General features: G+C 38.8%; 4 protein-coding genes across 5 annotated transcripts; 2 read left to right on the top strand and 2 right to left on the bottom strand.

Annotated features, from left to right (window-relative positions):
* The first annotated feature begins 19 nt into the window (after positions 1 to 19).
* ccdc77 (coiled-coil domain containing 77) lies at positions 20 to 4,517 on the top strand. Of its 2 annotated transcripts, none has more exons than XM_063481214.1 (12): positions 20 to 117; positions 849 to 896; positions 1,262 to 1,448; positions 1,550 to 1,692; positions 2,042 to 2,138; positions 2,399 to 2,489; positions 2,674 to 2,765; positions 2,886 to 3,034; positions 3,211 to 3,466; positions 3,636 to 3,761; positions 3,876 to 4,028; positions 4,258 to 4,517. In XM_063481214.1, the coding sequence occupies exons 2-12, from the start codon at positions 862 to 864 to the stop codon at positions 4,402 to 4,404; spliced, it is 1,476 nt and encodes a 491-aa protein (XP_063337284.1). In that variant the 5' UTR covers positions 20 to 117; positions 849 to 861; the 3' UTR covers positions 4,405 to 4,517. The 2 variants fall into 2 exon arrangements, with proteins under 2 accessions (XP_063337284.1, XP_063337285.1); XM_063481215.1 differs by having other exon boundaries at positions 21 to 117; positions 2,677 to 2,765.
* A 1,080-nt stretch (positions 4,518 to 5,597) lies between these two features.
* On the top strand, positions 5,598 to 10,462 carry hdhd5 (haloacid dehalogenase like hydrolase domain containing 5). The gene is made up of 8 exons (XM_063480038.1): positions 5,598 to 5,930; positions 7,538 to 7,741; positions 7,848 to 7,960; positions 8,355 to 8,448; positions 8,523 to 8,556; positions 8,657 to 8,831; positions 9,780 to 9,968; positions 10,049 to 10,462. Exons 1-8 carry the CDS (start codon positions 5,820 to 5,822, stop codon positions 10,458 to 10,460), a joined length of 1,332 nt encoding a protein of 443 aa, XP_063336108.1. The 5' UTR covers positions 5,598 to 5,819; the 3' UTR covers positions 10,461 to 10,462.
* Positions 10,463 to 11,611: 1,149 nt separating this feature from the next.
* Positions 11,612 to 16,240, bottom strand: LOC134631570 (ras-related protein Rab-19). The gene is made up of 5 exons (XM_063480041.1): positions 16,125 to 16,240; positions 14,372 to 14,466; positions 13,582 to 13,770; positions 13,006 to 13,189; positions 11,612 to 11,895 (listed from the first exon to the last, which is right to left on the bottom strand). Exons 2-5 carry the CDS (start codon positions 14,420 to 14,422, stop codon positions 11,612 to 11,614), a joined length of 708 nt encoding a protein of 235 aa, XP_063336111.1. The 5' UTR covers positions 14,423 to 14,466; positions 16,125 to 16,240.
* Positions 16,241 to 16,493: 253 nt separating this feature from the next.
* On the bottom strand, positions 16,494 to 18,593 carry ccdc34 (coiled-coil domain containing 34). Its single transcript, XM_063480040.1, has 7 exons — positions 18,470 to 18,593; positions 17,972 to 18,222; positions 17,766 to 17,889; positions 17,546 to 17,653; positions 17,308 to 17,463; positions 17,095 to 17,224; positions 16,494 to 16,931 (listed from the first exon to the last, which is right to left on the bottom strand). The coding sequence occupies exons 2-7, from the start codon at positions 18,205 to 18,207 to the stop codon at positions 16,729 to 16,731; spliced, it is 957 nt and encodes a 318-aa protein (XP_063336110.1). The 5' UTR covers positions 18,208 to 18,222; positions 18,470 to 18,593; the 3' UTR covers positions 16,494 to 16,728.
* Positions 18,594 to 20,105: the final 1,512 nt, after the last annotated feature.

Raw genomic sequence — 20,105 nt, forward strand, 5'->3', positions numbered from 1 at the left:
TGGCAAAATAACGTCTGTTGCGGCTGAGTTTCCTACGAAGAAGAAAAAGGGGCGGTAACTTCCTGGTTTCAAAAGAACAACACCGCGGTGCTGCTAGACTGTTTAAAGTTGTAACGGGTGAGTAAAATTCAGAAGTATTTAAGCGAAAGGAAAACCTGGAAAAACGTACGACAGCTATATTGGTGCGCCATATAATATGACATTTCTTATTTCTCATGAATTCATCACCATGAAAAATAAAACATACCTAATAGCGACTCATTTTGCTACGACACTTTTTTTTTTATAGATTATTTTTTATGTGAAGTACAAGTTCTTTATGCCCAACTGAATCATTGACGTGGCAGTTTAATATGGGTTTAAAGCGTTAAATTATCCCTCGGCAAGAATAGCGGACTGGTTTTAAAAGTCCCGCTCCCCCTACCGCCCAGTCTGTGGCAACCGAGATACACGACTGGTATAAATTACCCTGTTAGCTCTGCAATCCAGATAGTGTTACCGCGTCACTATTATTGCAAAATGCCACTCTAGAAGTTCTTTTAGTTGACGTATTCCCCGATTATGTAACGTGTCATAATAATTAGAAATACTGCAAAGGGTAATATTTTTGCTTGTCCACCAATTCCTAATACAAGATGTGTTTATTTTTTTCTAATGCTGTATTTCACTATTTGTATAATTATATCTGTTCTGCTCACTCCGTTTAAGCTCTTTACATAATTGGACTCTTAAAGTATGTGAATATTAAAACCACAAAACTGTTTTAAGTGTTCATGATTTAAAAACAACTGATTATTTCATGAAAATCCTCTAAGCATCCGTATATTTATTTTCCATTTTATTTACAGTGTCTGCAACAGGATGGGGTCCCCAAAGAAACATGCAACACCACACAGGTAATGAACATGCATTTGACACGCTGAACGCTGGACTTTTGTTGCCATAGCACAGAGTGAGCCAGAGTAATGCTTTTTACTTTAATCTCCCTAAATGATACTTGGATTTATTGTGACAGTCTGGTTCCCCGACTGTTACAGACTCATCCCACATGGATTAAGCGTTATTACCTAAATGGGTTTAAATTCCTGGGTAATCCTTTACGCAGTTTATATGTCATTGGTAAAGTGCTGTGATATTGTAGCTGTTACAGTTACAACCAAAGTGTGAGTCTTCAATGCCCAAATGTAAATTGTATGCCAGTATCATCATCTTCAAAATGCTTCATGTTCTTTGTTTTCTTTTTCTGTTTTTTACCCAACAGGACTAATATTCGTACCCCGGGTCAGGAGCTTGACTCGCCACTCCCCCCTATTCACGAGCGTCTGGCACAACTGCGTCCATCCAGAGAGCTTCTGGAGTTCTACAGACAGAAGATTGCCCAGTTTGATAGCGAGCACTTGGAGCTGCTGCAGATGCTGGAAAAGTATAAAAGCCTCACTGAAGATCAGGTGAGAGATGGGAGTCAATGTGAGAGGCTTTGATTTTAAGCCATTTGTGCCAAAGAATCTTTGCCTAACTAATCTTGCCTCCCTTCATAATGCCCTGAAAGCATAAGCTACAGTGGGAAATACGACAGCGCGAAGGAGAGATTGCAGAGCTTCAGAGTGCTCTGAGTGACATGCAGGTCTACCTTTTCCAAGAGAGAGAGCAGTCTCTGCGGCTTTATGCAGAAAACGACAGACTAAAGATCAGGTAGGTGTACAGTTCAACCTTAAGTATAGCATTTAATATTGATAAAAGTGAGTCACAGTGCCTGCAGAGAATGATTACTATTCTGTTAATAGTGACCAATACCATCTGGCTTACTGCAACTGACCAAGTATATATATATATTTTTTTACATATTTTTAATAATTAAAACCAGTGGAATGCACAGATATATGTTAACATATTTCTTTAAGAAAGTAGAAGCCTATACAAGTTATTCTTGACTGATAGCAGTAGGTGTGTGGCATTTGATATCTTAATAACTTGTAACCACCATTATCTGTTGTTGCTTCTGTGTATAAAACTTTATTACCATCTAGCCACTGTTTTACAGAGAGCTGGAGGACAGGAAGAAAATCCAACACCTTCTTGCTCTTGTGGGTCCTGATACAGGAGAGATGACATATTTCCACCAGGAACCTCCTCACAAGGTGCGTGCTTACTTTATTGTAGGTCATTTTCTCAGTCGATGCTTTGAACTCAAATTTATAATCTCAGTAAGATACACTGGATTGGCTGGTGCTGCTAAACAGAACTACAGCATTTTTAATGATATTAGCAAAGTCCTTCTAAAAGCAAGCCTCCGTTTGTTATCATGGTAATGCAGTCAGGCAGTTGTTTAGGGTTATGACATTGAAGCTCCCAGAGTAGTTAAAAATACTATTGTACTACTATTATTGCTATATTTCAGGTCACTATCTCACAGAGGTACCCAGAGTCCAGATTGGAGGAAAATCTAAGTCTTAGGCCAACAAATTTGAGACCTGCTGCAACCAGGAAAGGTTTGAAAATATATTTTTCTACAAATAATATTATTTTCTTTCGTCTGATTATTCAAGAAAATGTGAATGTATTTTATTTGTGTTGTTGTTGTTGTTTTTGTTTGTTTTTTAATCAAGTCATCACTACTTATGTATTTAAACCAGCCTTTTGTAATGACCATGCCATTTTGATTTTATATTTAAGCAGAGAGTGGCAGGAGAACTAAATTTGCAGATAGGGAAAATGGAGAGAGCTTGAAACAGTACAACAATGAGAAACAGACATTGTTGCTACAGGTATGGGCCCACTTTATGTATGCATGAAATGGGATTTCATTTATATGATCTGTTACAGAAAGTTAAACATTTCTTTCTCTTGTGCGTCCTGTGTTTACATTTTGTGGCACATGTCTCCAGGTGGAGGCGTTGCAGGCTCAAATGGAAGAGCAGACTCGCCTGGCCAAAGAGCAGGTGGACGCTCTCCTGGAGGATCGAAAGATTAAAACAGAAGAGGCCGAGGCACAGCGGCAGAGAGATCAGGACCGCATTGCTGCTCTGACTGACAAGTTAGTCTTATAGTTTATATAGTTTATGATGTCTGTATTTTTAGTTATTTATCATTGTGACTTATAGCTGTTTGTAAAACAAACCTCTAGACTTTTGTCTTCTTTTTGAAGTGATATCGCTGTGGCTGACATTAAATTTCCAGATTTACTTTTATTTATCTCCTTTGACATGTCAGACTCCAGCGAACTCAGAACCTGTTGCATGAGAGCACCAGAGATTTTTTACAGCTAAAGTTTGACACACGAGCTAATGAGAAGAGCTGGATGGTGGAGAAGGATCGCCTGCTGAGGGAACTGGACTCCTGCCACAGCCGTCTTAGGAAGGCCAGGGGTGTCAGCACTGAGTTGGGGCGAACGTGGCAGCCCAGCAGCAGCACAGCCCTCCCTCAGCCTCAGTCAGAGTCAGATCAGCCACACAAAGAGGAGCTAAAGGTAACATTAACTATCTGTTTGTGTTCATGAAAGTCTGTAAGAAGCATTTCCTGATTCCATTTTGCGATGTCGTATAAATGCCTTTTATTAATGTCCTCAGAATAAATCACAGTTTTTTGGCAAGTTCATTGTAGTCTTTTGTTTTTTTCTTTATTCTTTTTTCAAACAGATATTGCAGGAGGAGCTGAAGCAAGCCAACCGTCTGGCAGACATGTACAGGGAGCAGTGCATTACTCTTGAAACAGAACTGTCCCAAATCAGAGAGGAAGGGGATGTGGGCAGGGAAATATTCAAGGTACACCAGTTTGACAGTCTGTACAAGCCTTATACACATCTCTGATTAAATGGTATCTGATATTGATGGCGATCACCAAGTTTCTTTTTACTGATACCTTGCTTCCATGTGCAGGAACGTTCAGAGAAAATGGCCAAGCGCCTCCAGCTGATGACTCAGCGTTATGAGGCGTTGGAGAAGAGGAGGGTGATGGAGGTGGAGGGCTTCAAGGCGGACCTTAAACTCCTCAGACAGAAACTCAAAGATGTAGAAAAACAGCTTCTGAAGGTAAAAAGATCCAAACCGTGTGACCAATTGATTTTTGTTAGAAAGTTATTTGTGATCTCAGCATGCCTGTGCTTGTTTTTACATATTATAAGCACTGTGAATTACTTTAATTTTAATGCAAAACAAAGTTAAGCAAAACTTTCACTCATCTTCCTTTATCTTTTCCACCTTGCTCATGTACAAAATCACATTTTAGTAAGTATTGACTGGGAGATTCTCTTTTCATCAGGTTACCTTGAATGTGGGGCCCAACCAGGACTTAGCCATCCTTCATGAAGTACGACAAACCAATGCCAGGACCAAAAAGGTTCAGGGCGAGCTGATGGCTCTGAAGGCAAAAATCTATGGACTTGAAAATGAGCTAAGATACAGCTGAGGATAATGCTCTGATATTTTCTGTAATGTGTAGCTGTGTTTATCTCTGTTATGGCTGCTTATTCTGCTGTGTTTATTTTAGAAAACTAGACTAAATGTTGTTGATATTTTGTGCTTTGGACCAATAAAAATCGTTGACAGTTATTTTAAATCAGTGTACAATCAGTTCTTTATATTTAATTAAAAAAGATGCAGCTTTGGATTTTTTTTACTGTGACAACCAAATGGTTGTCATTTTTATTTTTTGAATTGGGCAGTTTTTTAAATTTTCATATACAGATGAATGTTGGATGTCATCTTGGGATCATGGAACAGACGTTCATGTTCCACATCAAATGTGTAACCTTTATTGAAACAAGTACATACTATTCAAAGTTTACTGAATATGAATTTATTTGTACTTTTAAAATCATGTATTTTTTTTAAAAAAAATATGACATAGATTTTATGCTTACTAATGTGTTACATATAAGCATTTCAATAAGGAGAGATTATTAGAAAGGATGAAAGTGATTTATTGATGAACAGAATATACACGGTTAGACTCCGATGGCCTGTCTCAGCGGAATGGACCCTGGTTGTAAAAGGGATTAGAGCAGGACCCCCTGGAGCTGAGATGAAGGTGGCTTGAATGGATTTTGAGTGATGAGAGGTGGAGGTGGGTTGCACAAAGGCGTCTGCAAAGGAGAATGACTAACCTAACTGAAGTAGGTAAAAATATAAACAAACCTTGATACTGGTTATAATAACCCAGATAAAATTAAGTAAAGTTTTTGTAAAACTAAATGCAAATAATCAAGAAAAAATATGTACAAAAAAATAAAATAATTATTCGTATATTAGTTTTGTTTTATACAACTATACATGAAATGTGTTAGAAATGAGGAAAATTAGACGGGGGGGGGAATGCAAACATGCTAATCATAAAATGTAATTTTTTGGGGTCTTTTTTAAAAGATAATATAGTTTAGTATCTTTGCCATGAAATTTACAGTTATATATACATGATGTTGAAACTAATAAATAAATAATAATATTAGTATTATGTTCAGGTACAGAGTTTATTGAGTTTCAAAGTTAGTAAGTTAGAAAGTGACTTTCATTTCTACAAAAATGATAAACGTGTGGGTTTCCGTTGTTGACGTAATATTGGACCTGGAAGTTCAACGGTTTGCTTCTTTGCGCATGCGTCCTCAGAGCTATGACAAATTGTACCGCCTCGGTATACAACCGTATATTACAGTATGAGGAGCGCAGAGTATGGTATTGACTTAGACTGATGAAAATATCATGACCCGGTTCTTCAGCGGTCACATTTGCTAAGTTAGCCGTAACCGTTGGCGCAGCTAAAGCTAGCTCGGTCGTGCCTGTTGTTGTTGTTTACACGTCGCCTTTTCCACTAAAGTGCCTGAAACAATGCAGAGAGTGAGATATTTAAAGAGTGGCTGGCAGCTGCTGAAATCAAGCTGTGAGGGAGCAGCAAAGCAAGCGAACACCCAGTCTTCGGCTTCAAGATGTTATAGCCATGTAAGTCAACGCTTTGTACAAACTGTATTAACGAGAGTGGAGACGGGAGTGCTGATTGAAAGCACTGACGATTGGACGGTGGCGCTCCATCCCATTTCAGTGCTACCTGTCAAAGAAATGTATCCTGACAGAAGAGTATTCAAGCTCAAGTTATCCAATTTTTTTAACATTTTCTGCTCAGCAATCTTTGACTTAAATATAAATGTTCTAATCTAAAGTTTGGACATATCCGGTGATTTCTGTGAAGTCCTAGTCTCTTTTCTAGATTTTTGTTAAAGCCCATTCACCCACTTTCAAGTCTTTTTCCACACTTTGAAATCTCAGACCATGTTTGAACACAACTTCACATTTGTCTCATGTGTCTGGGTATTGGCTAACTAAAAAAGTCAAGCAGTCCTGCAGAGTGCCATATTTGAAAACAGCTAATAAAAAAATCACAGTGGGAAAGACGACTCACAATTTCTGAATGACGTAGTTGTATTTTACAAGAAGAAGCACTCAGAGTGCAAACACCCACTATTAAGGGAAGTATTACATTTTGTATGTATGAATTTTGTTTTCTTTGTTTAAAAAAAAAATTATTTTAAGAAGCGAGTAAAAATAGTGCAGTAAAAATTAGGTAAAGGTAGGATTACAGATGTTTACTTTGATTATACAAATATTATGTAGGAGTGGGTAACGGATAATAGGTACTGATTTGCAGCTCGTTTTTCTTGATAATACTTTCTTTAACGATGTAATACATTTTGGAGTCAACTCCACAAAGAAAGCTTGAGGTCAGAGGTCAAATATAACATCATTTGGATGCAGACTATATTATTTTTAGTCCCCATATACCAATATCATTTCCTAAATGTTGCCAATACAAACAATGGCAGTAGGATTCTAAACATAATTTTGAAGATAAAAGAATAAATGTTTGACGTTGTTTGACCTTGAAGGAGAGGTCAGAGGACAAATGTGCCACATTTTACATTTTTATAAAGTACTTTTTATATGTTTACAATGCACACCAAACTTGTAAGGGACTTATAAGGAATGCATGGATGTTTTTCAAAATTTTTATTTGTCAAACACAGATCCTCATTAAATTTTATGGTAAGAAATGTCAGTGAAAGAACTTTGAGATATTTATATTAGAATATTTCCTTAAATTTCAGTGTGTGAAAAAAGTGAGTGGATGGGCTCTTTCTTAAACAATATCTAGGAAACTATTTAATATAATAAGCTAAAATCTCAGAGCAATTATTATAAATATGTAGAAACTTACGAGATGGTGGAGCAAAAGGCCAGAGACTGAATGTCCCAGCAGGAGAGCATGCTGAGGCTACTCACTGCACACATTGATCATTGTATTTTTAGTATACTATAGTATATAGTACAATATAGATTACTTTAGTATCTATTCATCAGTGTTCAATCACAAACTTTAATAAAACTATGCTGCATGGCTCATAGAAGCTGCAGTGGGATCAAAGTCTCACTCAGTTCAGTGTGCCTGCAGCGATGAGCTCTCAAAGACTGCTCAGAATGCAGTATCAGTTAATGAGTAACCTTATGTTGTCATACTACACTTGTCCCCACTCTGTCGCCTGCTCCCTCCTCAGGCAAGCAGCTCCTTCGGGCTCCTCTTTGACATTGATGGGGTGCTGGTGAGAGGCAAGACTCCGATCCCTGCAGCCAAGCAGTGCTTCAAAAACCTGGTGGACCGCAGTGGAAAATACAAGGTCCCTGTGGTGTTTGTCACTAATGCTGGGAACTGCATGAGGCAGACAAAAGCGGAACATCTGTCACATCTGCTTGAGGTGGAGGTAAATTGAGAGCCTTTTAAAACATTATCAGGTTGCTTTGTCTCGTGTATTTTGTTTTTAATATTCTTTAATATCAGCCATTTACTCTAGACTCCCTTTATCTCAGGTGTCTCCAGACCAGGTGATGCTATCCCATAGTCCTTTGCGAATGTTTACCCAGTTCCACAAAATGCGTGTGCTGGTCTCCGGACAGGGTCCAGTAGAGGAAGTCGCTCATAAGTATCCTGCAATAACTCGGGCAATCTGGTGCCTGCACTCTGGATGTTGACCTTTCAAGCTGAATGTTCTGTTTATTCACTTGTTTTTCTCCATGCTCCACTTTGTTATCAGTGTTTAATCGTTTCACCCTTTGTTCCCTTTACTGCTTGACAGTCTCTGTGAAGCCCTTTCACAGATTTTTTTGGTTTTTTGAGTTAGTGGGATTTCGTTTTTGTTTGTTTTTTTATTCAAGTCAAACATTGTTATTTGAAATATAAAGAAATGCAATAAATTAAACATTGGAAAACATGTTACAAAAAAACACCAAATACCCAAAACACTGTTAAGATTTTCTACATATTTCCCGCTTGTAATTCCTGCTCAACCGGTTTGACTTTAACTTGCCAAACTTCAGCCTGGGCTTTCAGGATGTTGTTACTATAGATGTGCTCAGAGAAGCGTACCCAGTCCTAGATGTTGTGGATCACAATAGAAGACCCAAAGATGTTGTAAGTAATACTGTTTAATCAATTTATGTTCAGTTCAGTTACACGTCTTGCCAACTGTGCATAATGTCCTTCAGGTGCCGCCCACTAAAGGTTTACGGCCAATAGATGGTATGTTTCCTTTGCGCAGTCATTACATAATCCCTGAGAATGAATGATTTTCTGGTAATGTGGCCTAATTGTATGTTTTTGTTTTTATTTGGTCCTACAGCTGTTGTTTTATTTGGTGAGCCTATTAGATGGGAGACCAACCTCCAGCTTATTGTTGACGTGCTGCTAACTGGTGGGAACCCAGGCAGCACTTGGAGTTCAGCGCATTATCCTCACATCCCCGTCCTGGCATGTAACATGGACCTGCTGTGGATGGCAGAGGCCTGGAATCCCCGGTACACATCAACACCACAGTCTGAAATATTATAACCTTCAAATTTTACAGTATTCTTGTTATACAGTGCCATGGAAAAGCACTATTATCAAAACCTACCTGGCCCTGTGTGAAAAAGTGATCGATCTCTCATTAAATCATGAATTAATTTTGATTAACCACATTTGAGAGCTGAGTTCAGCTTCACCAGCCACAGTGGCCTGATTACTGAGAAACCTGTTGAATAAAGAAACCTCTTAAATAGAACTTAAGTGAATTAGGCAAAATTATTCAAGAAAGCAACACATCATGCCATACTCTAGACAGTCAGAAAGGGGTACAAAGGCAAATCACAGTGAAAGCTATGAGAGAAAACGTGGAACACAGGTGAACCTTCCCAAGAGTGCCTGGTGTACTAAAATGATCCCAGGAGCGCATCACCTATCCAGCAGGTCACAAAAGAACCCAGAACGACATCTAAAGGACGTCCAGCAGGACAATGATCCAAAACACACCAGCAAGTACACCTCTGAATGGCTAAAAAACAAAACAAAATGAAGATTATGGAGTGGTCTATTCAAAGTCCAGACTTAATTCCAATTGAGATGCTTTGGCATCTGAACTTAAACGGACAGTTCATCCTTGAAAACCCTCTGATGTGCCTGAATTAAAACAATTATTTAAAGAGGAGTGGGACAAAGCTTCTCCACAAATGCTTGCTTGCCAAGTGTGTCACAACCAGTTATTAGGTTTAGGTTTTTTTCACATTGGACCAAGTTGGTTTTGATAGCTTTTCCCTTAATAAATAAAATAATTTAAAAACTGTATTTACTCAGGTTATGTCCAATATTAAAATTAGTTTGATCTGTAACGTTAAAATCACAAATATGACAAATGTGCAAAAAACTAAGAAAGGGAACAAAACAAAGACTTTTTCACAACACTGTATTTCATGTTCCTTGCATCACAGGTTTGGTCATGGTATGTTCCTGGTGTGCTTAGAGTCTCTGTACAAGAAGGTCACAGGATACGAACTCAAGTACGAGGCTCTGATTGGGAAGCCCAGTGTGGTGACTTATAACTACGCTGAGCTGCTGATTAGACAGCAGGCTGAAAGACTTGGCTGGAACACGCCTGTGAAGAGGGTGTATGCTATAGGGTGAGTTTTTCAGTCTACATTTAACACTTAGAAATTCAGTTTAAAAAATAATTTGAACTGAGTCCTTTTTTTTTTCATAGTGATAATCCCATGGCCGACATATATGGCGCCAACCTCTACAATCGCTACCTCCAGTCTTCTCGTCACACCAAGGCACAGATGCAGGCTCAGAGTGCTGGTGGAAGTATAGATCCCTCAGCTGTTGATGACACCCCTAAAATGACATCAGCAGAACTAGGTGGAGCTTCAGGTGTGGCAGAAAGGGATCTGCCCGAGGGATGTAGCTCAATCCTGGTGTGCACAGGAGTGTACAGCAAAGACCAACAGGAGCTGCTCTCAGACCCAACACAAACAGTCACAGAACAACGCATCTTCCATGGTCACAGAGACTTCCGCTTCGATCCCAGCCTCACTCAACCGTCCTTCGTGGTGCATGATGTGAAGGAGGCGGTTGAGTTGGTATTTAAGCAGGAAGGCTGGCCACTACAGTAGGGGTCCTAGGTTCTGTCTCCATCTCATAGTCTGATCTTTCACCATTAGCAACAGGTTATCAAACCATTCCCTTAATTATTACAGGGGAGAAGTAGCTGTTACTGTGTTATAACGAGCCATAGAGTCAGCTGTGAAAAGGAATAATATGCCGTTTTAACATCGAATACATAGAAGTTGCATTTTAAATCAGTCATCCATAATAGTGCATCAGACCACTGCTGAATTCTTTTAAAAAAGTTTAAGTTTTCAATAATAGACATCACTGTTTCTTTTAAATGGACTATCTGTCCTCTCACCTTTTATATAAAAATAAAATTAATTTAAAATTCAGGTTTTTGAGTACATACATTAAGTTGTTGAATTACACATTTTAGTACTTTAAAGTATTGATAAGCTCATGGGTGGATTTCAGTTGGAATTCCTCCACCGTTACATCTTTCCAGCAAGTTTAGACTGATTCAGAAAGAGCTGTACAAAGACACAGTTTTGTGACAGTACCACTTCAGGCATTTGCACAGTCAAAAAAAAAGACCTAAGGTCCTAATTTGTTTGTACTGCTGTCATATTTTACCTAATTATTTTTTTAAACATAAATGTATAAGCTCTATTTAAGTTCCAGCTATGAGTGTATTACATCATTTTTTGACTTCAGGCAGCAGCATGTTAAATTTTATTTTGAAAAGAACTAGTCTTATTTTCTGAAGTTGGTGGAATTTAACAGTAGAGGACTGCAGTTATAGTTACAGCGCCACTGAAAATACAGTTTTTACATTTGTAACTGGTTTAACAATGTGTGATTTGCAGGTGACTTAAACCTGTGGCATTGTACTTCAAAAGCCATATGATGTGAAAGAACCTTTTAAAAAAAGGGATTAAAACGACAAAAGGTTACATGTAAAACTGTAGTGTTTACTGTGCTGGAGTCTGTGTACAGAGTCCTCTGGCAGAGGAGTGGTTTGTCATCACATTCATTATCCTCAGAATAATATTACAACATGTTAAATATTAAAAAGTCAAAACATACAAAACCAATATTCACACACACATTGCAACACACAGTTTCTCTTTAAATAACATCCCATTCCCTGGTAGAGAAACAGGTAAATTGAGTATTCGGGCCTCCATTCCCACTCTTCGAGTGACTCCCTGCTTCAGCCTTCTCGGCACCCACACTTTTTATCTGTAGCCACGGCACTAGGGACCGGGTGAGAGTTGTTACTCAGCATGAACTGAGGAGAGTTTTCAGAGGACTCGTTTATGATGGTCATACCATTGCGTGCCATTAGTTCTCGAGCCATAAGAATGAAGGCAGCCTCTATGTTCTGGGCCTCCTTGGCTGAGGTTTCCAGAGCAGCCAGCACACCACTGTTTTCTGCCAGATTGCAAGCATCCTCAAAGAGCACCTGTCTCTTAGCATGGAGGTCTGACTTATTACCTGCAGTGGTGAACAGAACCAGAGTTGGTAAAAACAGAAGTGAAGCAGATATTTGCAGCTATGATTTGTATCATTTTCAGTTAAATTATTCTTTTAGTGCAACACTTACTACAACCAAGTCTTCAGATCACATTTAACCTCCTAAGACCCAAACTCTTCCACAGCATGCATTTTTAATTTCTCTTTGATATTTGGGCTGATTGGGACCCAATGAATGTAAAAACAAAGAATTACCAGATATTTTTTTTTACCCAATTTTTGTTTCTAAGAAAAATGAGAGCCATATATGAGGATATTCGTTTAAAATTTCGATAGAACAGTAGCAGTATAATGTCCTCGTAAGTGGATATCAGGCCCTTGTAGAGCAAAATTAAGTATTTTGGTCTAAATAACCCAAAATGTGATGTCCACATATGTGGACGCCAGGAGGTTAAACTTTACCCGTCAAAAACATGGGGCAGGTTTCTGACTTTTTGGAATTACGTCTTTCCCAACAAACTTAGTAGACGTTAACTATAAGATACATTTTTTTTAGGGTTAATACAGATAACAGTCCCACACCGGAATCGCTGTTTTAGCACACATTATGCAGACCAAAGACATTATGCATATGTCTTTGGTCTGTAGGTGGAAGCTACATGATACACTACCTACAGAGACACAAGAACATCTAAACTCTACATAAAAATACTCTCCCTCACTGGTATGCTCTTTCATGTCATTGACCTATTGCAAATTAATACAACAATACTGCATTCAGTTAGTGAGATCAGGATTTAATATAATCATGAAAGTATAGATTTATCCTGCCTTATATCAACAGTTAAAGCTGCTGCTGGTGGTGTGACATTGTTTGGGATATTTTCTTGGCACATATTGTTAACACATTGTTAAACACCACAGTCTACTTCAGTCTTTTTGGTGACCATGTTCATCCCTTTATTAGCACAATCTACGGATCTGCTAATGACTTTGCAAGTGATTTTTGTTTTGTTGTTTGAATTGATTTTGTGACAGATATGGAAGACACTGAAAGTCCCTTAACTTGTTTTTTGTGACAACATCTACAACTCAAAAATATATTCTGCTCTGTGCAGACAGTTTACATACCAATGAGTATCAGCACCACACTGGCAGCTCCGTACAGCTCCACTTCCCTGATCCAGTGTGGAACCGATTCGAATGTGCTGCGTCGAGTGATGTCATAGGCCACCATCGCCCCATGGGCACTGCGGTAGTAGCTTTGAGTTATGGTGCGGAAACGCTCCTGTCCCGCAGTGTCCCACACCTGCATCTGCAAAACACAGATAACACAAATATGGGTTAACCGGTTATACAGAGTAGGTTAAGAATCAACAGTGTACAACTCTTAAGTTATTCAAGTATGATGTCAGGTTTGTCTGCCGTTTGCAGTTGTTTCTGAACAAATGTCTGCAAATGTCTAAACAGAATTATAAACTAGCAGCTAAATAAATCAACACACCCAGAAAGCTAACAGAAACACTGAGGATATTACAGACAGGTTGTCAGCCCCTCCCCTTTCTCTGAAGAACTAAAACAAAAGGAATTCTTTACTTTAAGACAAGAGTGCACCCACACGGATCTCATAAATTGCACGCACCTAAATATGTGGACATGACTGCACTATCATCTGTGATGCAAGTGCTTAAAATAAAAGTCATCTACCTTCACCTTCTTGCCATCAATGTCCAGGGTACGAACAGTAAAGTCAACACCAATGGTGTTTTGTTGCTTTTCGATGAAGATGCCAGATTTGAAGCTTTGCACCACGCAGGTCTTCCCAACATCTGAGTCACCAACCAAGATGATTTTAAAAAGAAAGTCAAAAGAGTCTTCAATCTCTGGCCCAGCAGTCTGCATGGTGACGAGAGGAACAGAGAGAGAGGGGAAAAAAAACACTGTCGCTGAAAGACGAGACCCAATACCTTTGGGCCTCAGTGCAAATGAACCGGTCCCTTCCAAGTTGTGTCAATAAGAACTTAGAATATTTACACAAACAGCAGTCACATCCTTGAGAAAGAAAGGGGAAAGTCAGTTGTCTACTGCCAGAAGTAACACAGTTTGATCCCTGGTGAAAGTTCCATCCAGAGCTTAATAAAAAGTAAAGGTTCTGTCAAATCTAATCTGTCAAATCTAGTGTAGCAGCTTGCTTTTTTCTTCTGCTATCTTAAACCCATTCTTTAACCTTTGTTCAACAATCAGAAAAGATTACACAATCAGCTCAAGTATTCCATAGCAGGGATAAAAATCAATATTCCTTGAGAAAGACAAGTCGGAATCCAAAAGCTGTTTCTTCATCATGAGTTGGTTTCCATATCTACATTACACCAGTAGTCACATTCTTGAAACACAAGTAGATTCTGTCCTTCTGCCCTTTAGACTGTCACTCTTTGTGCTTGCTACACCCCTGCGCCACTCAGTTTACTTCTGAGGCAGTATAAGACACACCTCCTACCTGTGTTGGAAGTTGTGATTTCCAACTGCCAGCCCACCTGCACCACTGCATCTTGGGATATGGATTTTCTTTGTATGTTTAACAGGACGCAATACCTGAAAGAGCCAGACAGCAATCATTCATTACCAAAAGCTCTTAAAGGTTGAGCTAAAATTAGTAGCTAGAACTTACCGTAAATTATAGGAGTGAACAAAAGTGTTGAAGGTTCACTCTGAGTGCAGACTTCCCATTTTAAGAGGGTGTGACTGCTACACTTGCAGCCATGCAACTATAAAAATCAGTAACCCCATACATTTGATATATCACACTCTTGCTTAGAATTTCTTGGAAAAAATACGTTAACTTTTGTACACTCACTGGCCACTTTGTTAGGTACACCTGTTCAATTGGTTTTTTGCACAAATATCTAATCGGCCAATCACATGGCAGCAACTCACTGCATTTAAGCATGTGGACGTGGTCAAGATGACCTACTGAAGTGCAAACCGAGCATCAGAATAGGCCAGAAAGATGATTTAAATGACTTTGAATGTGGTATGATTATTGGTCCAATACGGGCTGGTCTGAGTGCTCTTATGGTGACGTCTTCCAGCAGGGTAATGCACCAAGTAAAATCATCTCAAACTGGATTCTTGAACATGACAGTGAATTCACTGTATTCAAATGGCCTTCACAGTCAACAGATGTCAATCCAGAAGGACACCTTTAGGATGTGGTGGAAAGGCAGATTTGCACCACATCCTAAACTAAGTGATGCTATCCTGTCAATGTGGACCAAACTCTCAGAAGACCATTATCCAGCACTTTGTTGAATCAACGTTGTGAGCAATTAATGCAGTTCTGAGGGCAAAATGAGCTCCAATCCAGTACTAGCAAATATACCTAATAAAGTTTGCTGAGAGTATATGTTAACTGTGTTGGATTTACTTTAATTTCTTTCTCTGGTTTTGCAGTGCTGGGTTCTCCAATCAATGATATGGTCTGCCAGCATGTAACGAGCAAAAGAGGTGTCTTTGAATGCACCACTATTAAATGCAGAAAGTACTGATTGGGAGATACCAAGTATTCCAAGATGATAGGGAGATAGCCAGAGTCATTTATGTTAAATGTGTTTATTTTCTGTGTGTTTCCTCAGTAAGGTATTTAGTTCTTCTTGCATTTAATTACTGTTAGGTTAGAGTAACAGTTAAATTAAAGCTTGTTTTTGCTTCTCTAATATTAGTTGATTAGTTTTGTTCCCCTTGTGTCTAAATTGGTCCGATCAGCAGGTATTTAAGATCCCCTTTTCTTCTTATCTGATCGGTTTTGGTTGCTTGGATTGATTTGAGCAGTTGATGTTATTTTATCTCATGTTCCTTCTTACTTTTTAAGTTGTAACATTACTGTTTGACTTTTTTTCAAGGATAAAATAAAGCACTTTTTTCTCAAATTACTGTGTCCCTGTGACTAACCTAAGTCTTTCACGTGGAGAAAGGTTTTGTTTACAAGGCTTCAAATACCTTAGAGCAAACAGCCTACAACCTTACACCCAATAAAAACTACTCACGATAAAATGTAATCACTTCACATCTTTGTTTTAACAGCTGCCCACCCCACAATGATTAACAATTAAAGAAAACATAAGCTCTTCTCCCTGATTACAACCAGCTAACACATTCCAGAGCAATCAGGAACTGTAAAGAGTTAACCACAGAATGAACAAGAACAAACTACACAAAAATACACCAGAAAAGCATAATTTAAATCATTTTACCTCAGGCTTCACACATTGGCATCACAGTGAGATGCTAACACAGACTGAGCATACTGCTCTGAATCTCTCTCTCTCTCTTTCCACCCCCTCACTACATTCTGTCGTCATCTCAGCCCACAGAAGAACAAGGCACAGCTGGACACAGAACAATGTGTGAAGTGTGAGGGGCACTTGACCAAGCTGGGTCTATCTTTGGCTGTGACCACCAGCCACCTTCTTTCTGTCGTGCGGGTGGTGCCTTATTTGTTCAGTGCAACGAAACATGGTTTTGTTGACCACAGAATGAATGAGACCAAAACAGATCTTTGACTGTGCCACATTTATCCAAATAAAAAAAATGTATTGCAGTACATCTACAGAAAATTGTATTCTGGACTTTTAAATATCTAGTCACACAAACATCATATCAAAATTTGAATAATTCCATTAATTAAAAAAAAACAAACCATAAACCAAATACGTCTTCACCACAACCACCTTAAGAGAACACAAATCATTGTGTGACTCAGCAGAGTCTTGGCCCAGAAGCTGTGGTGGTGCAGAAATCACAGTTAAGCCCGTAACTAAGCTACCGCATCACATTCATACACGTCAACCTGCTGTGTCATCTCTTCTGCTGCAAATGTGCTGGACTCTGAGTATTTCTCAGCCTAAACGTGTTGCTGAGGCTCTGTTGGCTTTTTCTCTGTTTCAGAGGTTTCTTGCTTGATGTCTCGAGGGAGGATGGTTCTGGAGGAGGGACATGGATTGGCTTCCAGGGGATTGGATTGACAAAACTAGGCGATGGGTAGGATTTGTCATAGGGACCTAGAGAAAAACAATCCAATGCAACAGTGACACATAAATCTCTGGAAGTCTAATTAAACTAATGAGCTACTGTCTCTCTATGGAATGATTATGATGTTTGAGTAAAATAAACCCAAAAACGAAGACACTGTTAATAACGCCAAGATGATTCAAATAAACATACTTGATGGATAGCTGGGCTTTTTGGGACTAGCTTTGCTTTTTTCATTCGCCTTTGCCAGCCATTCCTTAAACTTCTCTTCAGCCCTCCTACGCCGCTCCATCTCCTGCTCCTCCTTCAGGGAGGCTTCCTCCTGTCAAAAAGATACAAAAGAAATCTCTGAGAAACCGTTTGGAATTTAAAAAAGAAGAGACAGCTGAACGAGAGCCTGATTACTTTCTCCTTCTTTTCCTTTTCTATTTTTTCTTGGTTCTTTCTTTGCAGCCAGTCTTTGTACTTTTGTTGAGCTTTCTGTTCAGTCTCCCGCCGTCTCTCCTGCTGCCTCTGCATCTCCTCCTCCTCCTTTCTTTGTTTAAGTTGCTCATGTCTCTCCTAGAATTATAACAAGAAACATAAAAGACTGTAGCGTAGCAGATAAGAAGATCAACACAACAATTTTACTTAAGTTGTTTACCTGTTCTGTTTTAAGTTTTAGCCATTCTTGGATCTTCTTTTCCATGATGAGCTTTTTCTGTTCCTGCTCCCGTTCTTGTTTTTCTTTTCTTTCTTTTAGTAAGCGCTCCTAATATAGGGGACACACGGAGCTTTTATTGGGGTGAAATGGTCACTACAACAAATTACAATCAGAATAAAAACACTTTTCTATTATGGGGATGGGACTAATGGCTGCATGCCTTTTCTACTTTCTTTTCCTGCTTAAGACGCTCCTCTTTTGCTTTATTCACCAACCACATTTCCCACGCAGTGCGGGCAGATGAAGCTGCAGGCTGCTCCGAAATCGCTTTTGGTAGCTCACATCTATAAAATAAACGCAGATATAAAATTAGCTATGCCGCAAACAAGCCAGAACTAAAGCTGAACTAAAGCTTTACGGCAGCACCTGAATGGTGAAATACTGAGCCTGGAGTCATCCCTCTCTCTGGGGGAAGTGGTCTGCTGATCTGGGATGGATCTCAGTTCTTCTTCGTCACTGTCGAAGCTGTCATGATAGATTGGAGAAAGCAGAGAAAAAGTGTCTTCTTCGTCGGATAGGATTCCGTCGCCAAAGTCCTTTGATGGCTGGAAGTCTTTGAGAGGGGTCGAGCTGAAGCCGTTGGGTAGCCTCTCCCCAGACATCACTAGCCAGCAAATCTGCAGCGGACAGCACAAAAGCGAACAAAGTACGCTAAGTCTTTTCTGTTTTCTTTTGTAAAATGTAAAATAAATGGGTAATGAGACACATAAATCTGAAATTCCAATGCCAGACACGGACGACGCTATATGAAAATATGTATTTAGCAGCATGCTAACGTTAGCTCAGCTCCTTAGCTCACTCTAACGACAACATAAACACATTTTGTGACTTGCTATGAAACATTAGCAGTGCAAACTAGCTTACCGGAAAAAACAAATGCAAACTGGAGCTATTATGTTTAATTTTACAGGTTAAACTGTCTCTTTCCAGGCCAGCTGGTCTCTTCTTCCAATCACGAGTTTGCAGCAGCGGAGGTTAGAAGTGATTTACAAACTTTTTCCCATGATACACCACGCCCCCACGCTCAGCTGGACGCTGTTTTCGTAACCATGGCGACACCACAAAAAACGCATGTAGTTTAACAGTCCTAATCAAGCTGCTCAAACAGCTTCACATTTCCACTGTTTTATTTAAAGCAATAATGGTACAAAATCTCACGTTTGTATATTACTTCCCAATTTAAATTACACTAAAATATAGGCCACTTTTTTCCTTTTTTTTGCTTTAAATGAATAAATCCGAAAAGAAATTCAAACTTGTTAACTTAATTCTTGTTTTCTAAGGCATTAAAGATGTATACTGTACAACCATTCCAATCTGGAAAAAAGTTCAAAGACATCATATGAAGCCCAAAATTACCATGACATTCATGTTTGTGATGAGTGTGTGACACACTGCGTGTAAACTTTTAGCTGTTTCTTCATTAACGAAGGCATTTAAATATGATAAAGCTTCAATAATTTTGTGAGGTTCATTAGAATGACTGCTTCTATCATATTTTATTACATGGGACATTCCTAAAGGTGGGGAAGACAGAGAAATCAGATATATTGATTGGACTCTTGCTTCTTTTCTGGTAGTATTATTGCAAGGTGCTTATCATTAAATGTTGTCAGCATATCAATAAAATGTAGATAAGTCTAAAAATAAGTCTATTAAGAACTGTAGACTGTGTACTTTACAGGTAATGAAGTCCAATGTTCAGTGCTTGTTTGGACAGCTAGTTCACCTCCTACAGTGATAAAATGCTGTCTGTCTCAGAGCTCCTTTAGTTGAAGTCAACCTGCACATGCACCCTGTCTCGCTCTCACTTAACATTTTGAGTCTAATTACCAGCAGGCCAGTCAAAATGAGGTTGTAGGGGGAAGTGAAGAGAAGAGCCGCTTTCACAGAGACATGTAATATTTTGTGAGTGTTTGTAAAACCTTCTGCACTTGTTTATTTTTTAATGTTACAATAATATTGTACATTCCCACAATACAACTGTGATCATGTTAACTGAAAACAGTGAGCATGTCAGCAACCATGGTTAACCTCAATCATGGAAAGATTAACCTTCAAAGGGAGACATTAGTTATTGGGCTCATTGTATTCCCAGAAACTAACTACTACTACTCCAGAGCTCCACTTAATAAACTGATTATATTTATTATCACATGACAGACTATTCATTGGCAACATTGTTTAAGTCATTATTTATACCAGGTATCTTATAAGATGACTTGAAGTGAAATTGAACCCGTTTGATCTGGATAATAATGCTGTCTTGACAGCATTAAAGATCATTATTTAAAAAACAAAAATAAATAAATCAAACAGCCACATGTTTATCTTTTGAAATATTAGAAATATTTTAGGGTTGTCCTCTAAATAGCTCCCATCCATCACTCCTCCCTTATATAGTTTTTCATAATGTGCCAAATTTGAGTAATGCATCCACAGTTCTCAGTAAGAGAAAGATGGACGAATCAGGTATGGCCATTTGCAGAAAACAGGTGGG

This window comes from Pelmatolapia mariae, linkage group LG7 (genome assembly GCF_036321145.2).
Source record: "Pelmatolapia mariae isolate MD_Pm_ZW linkage group LG7, Pm_UMD_F_2, whole genome shotgun sequence".
Lineage (NCBI taxonomy): Eukaryota > Metazoa > Chordata > Actinopteri > Cichliformes > Cichlidae > Pelmatolapia > Pelmatolapia mariae.

Coding starts and splice junctions, on each gene's coding strand:
- LOC134631570 (XM_063480041.1), bottom strand. CDS start 14,422: ATGCAGTGGTGCAGGTGGGCTGGCAGTTGGAAATCACAACTTCCAACA. Junction 13,771..14,371: donor AATCACAACTTCCAACACAG/GTAGGAGGTGTG, acceptor GTCACCATGCAG/ACTGCTGGGCCAGAGATTGA. Junction 13,190..13,581: donor TTGATGGCAAGAAGGTGAAG/GTAGATGACTTT, acceptor TGTGTTTTGCAG/ATGCAGGTGTGGGACACTGC.
- ccdc77 (XM_063481214.1), top strand. CDS start 862: ATGGGGTCCCCAAAGAAACATGCAACACCACACAG. Junction 2,139..2,398: donor ACCAGGAACCTCCTCACAAG/GTGCGTGCTTAC, acceptor GCTATATTTCAG/GTCACTATCTCACAGAGGTA. Junction 3,035..3,210: donor ATTGCTGCTCTGACTGACAA/GTTAGTCTTATA, acceptor TTGACATGTCAG/ACTCCAGCGAACTCAGAACC.
- hdhd5 (XM_063480038.1), top strand. CDS start 5,820: ATGCAGAGAGTGAGATATTTAAAGAGTGGCTGGCAGCTGCTGAAATCA. Junction 5,931..7,537: donor CTTCAAGATGTTATAGCCAT/GTAAGTCAACGC, acceptor CTCCCTCCTCAG/GCAAGCAGCTCCTTCGGGCT. Junction 9,969..10,048: donor AAGAGGGTGTATGCTATAGG/GTGAGTTTTTCA, acceptor TTTTTTTCATAG/TGATAATCCCATGGCCGACA.
- ccdc34 (XM_063480040.1), bottom strand. CDS start 18,207: ATGTCTGGGGAGAGGCTACCCAACGGCTTCAGCTCGACCCCTCTCAAA. Junction 17,890..17,971: donor CTCAGTATTTCACCATTCAG/GTGCTGCCGTAA, acceptor TTTATTTTATAG/ATGTGAGCTACCAAAAGCGA. Junction 16,932..17,094: donor AAAGCCCAGCTATCCATCAA/GTATGTTTATTT, acceptor GTTTTTCTCTAG/GTCCCTATGACAAATCCTAC.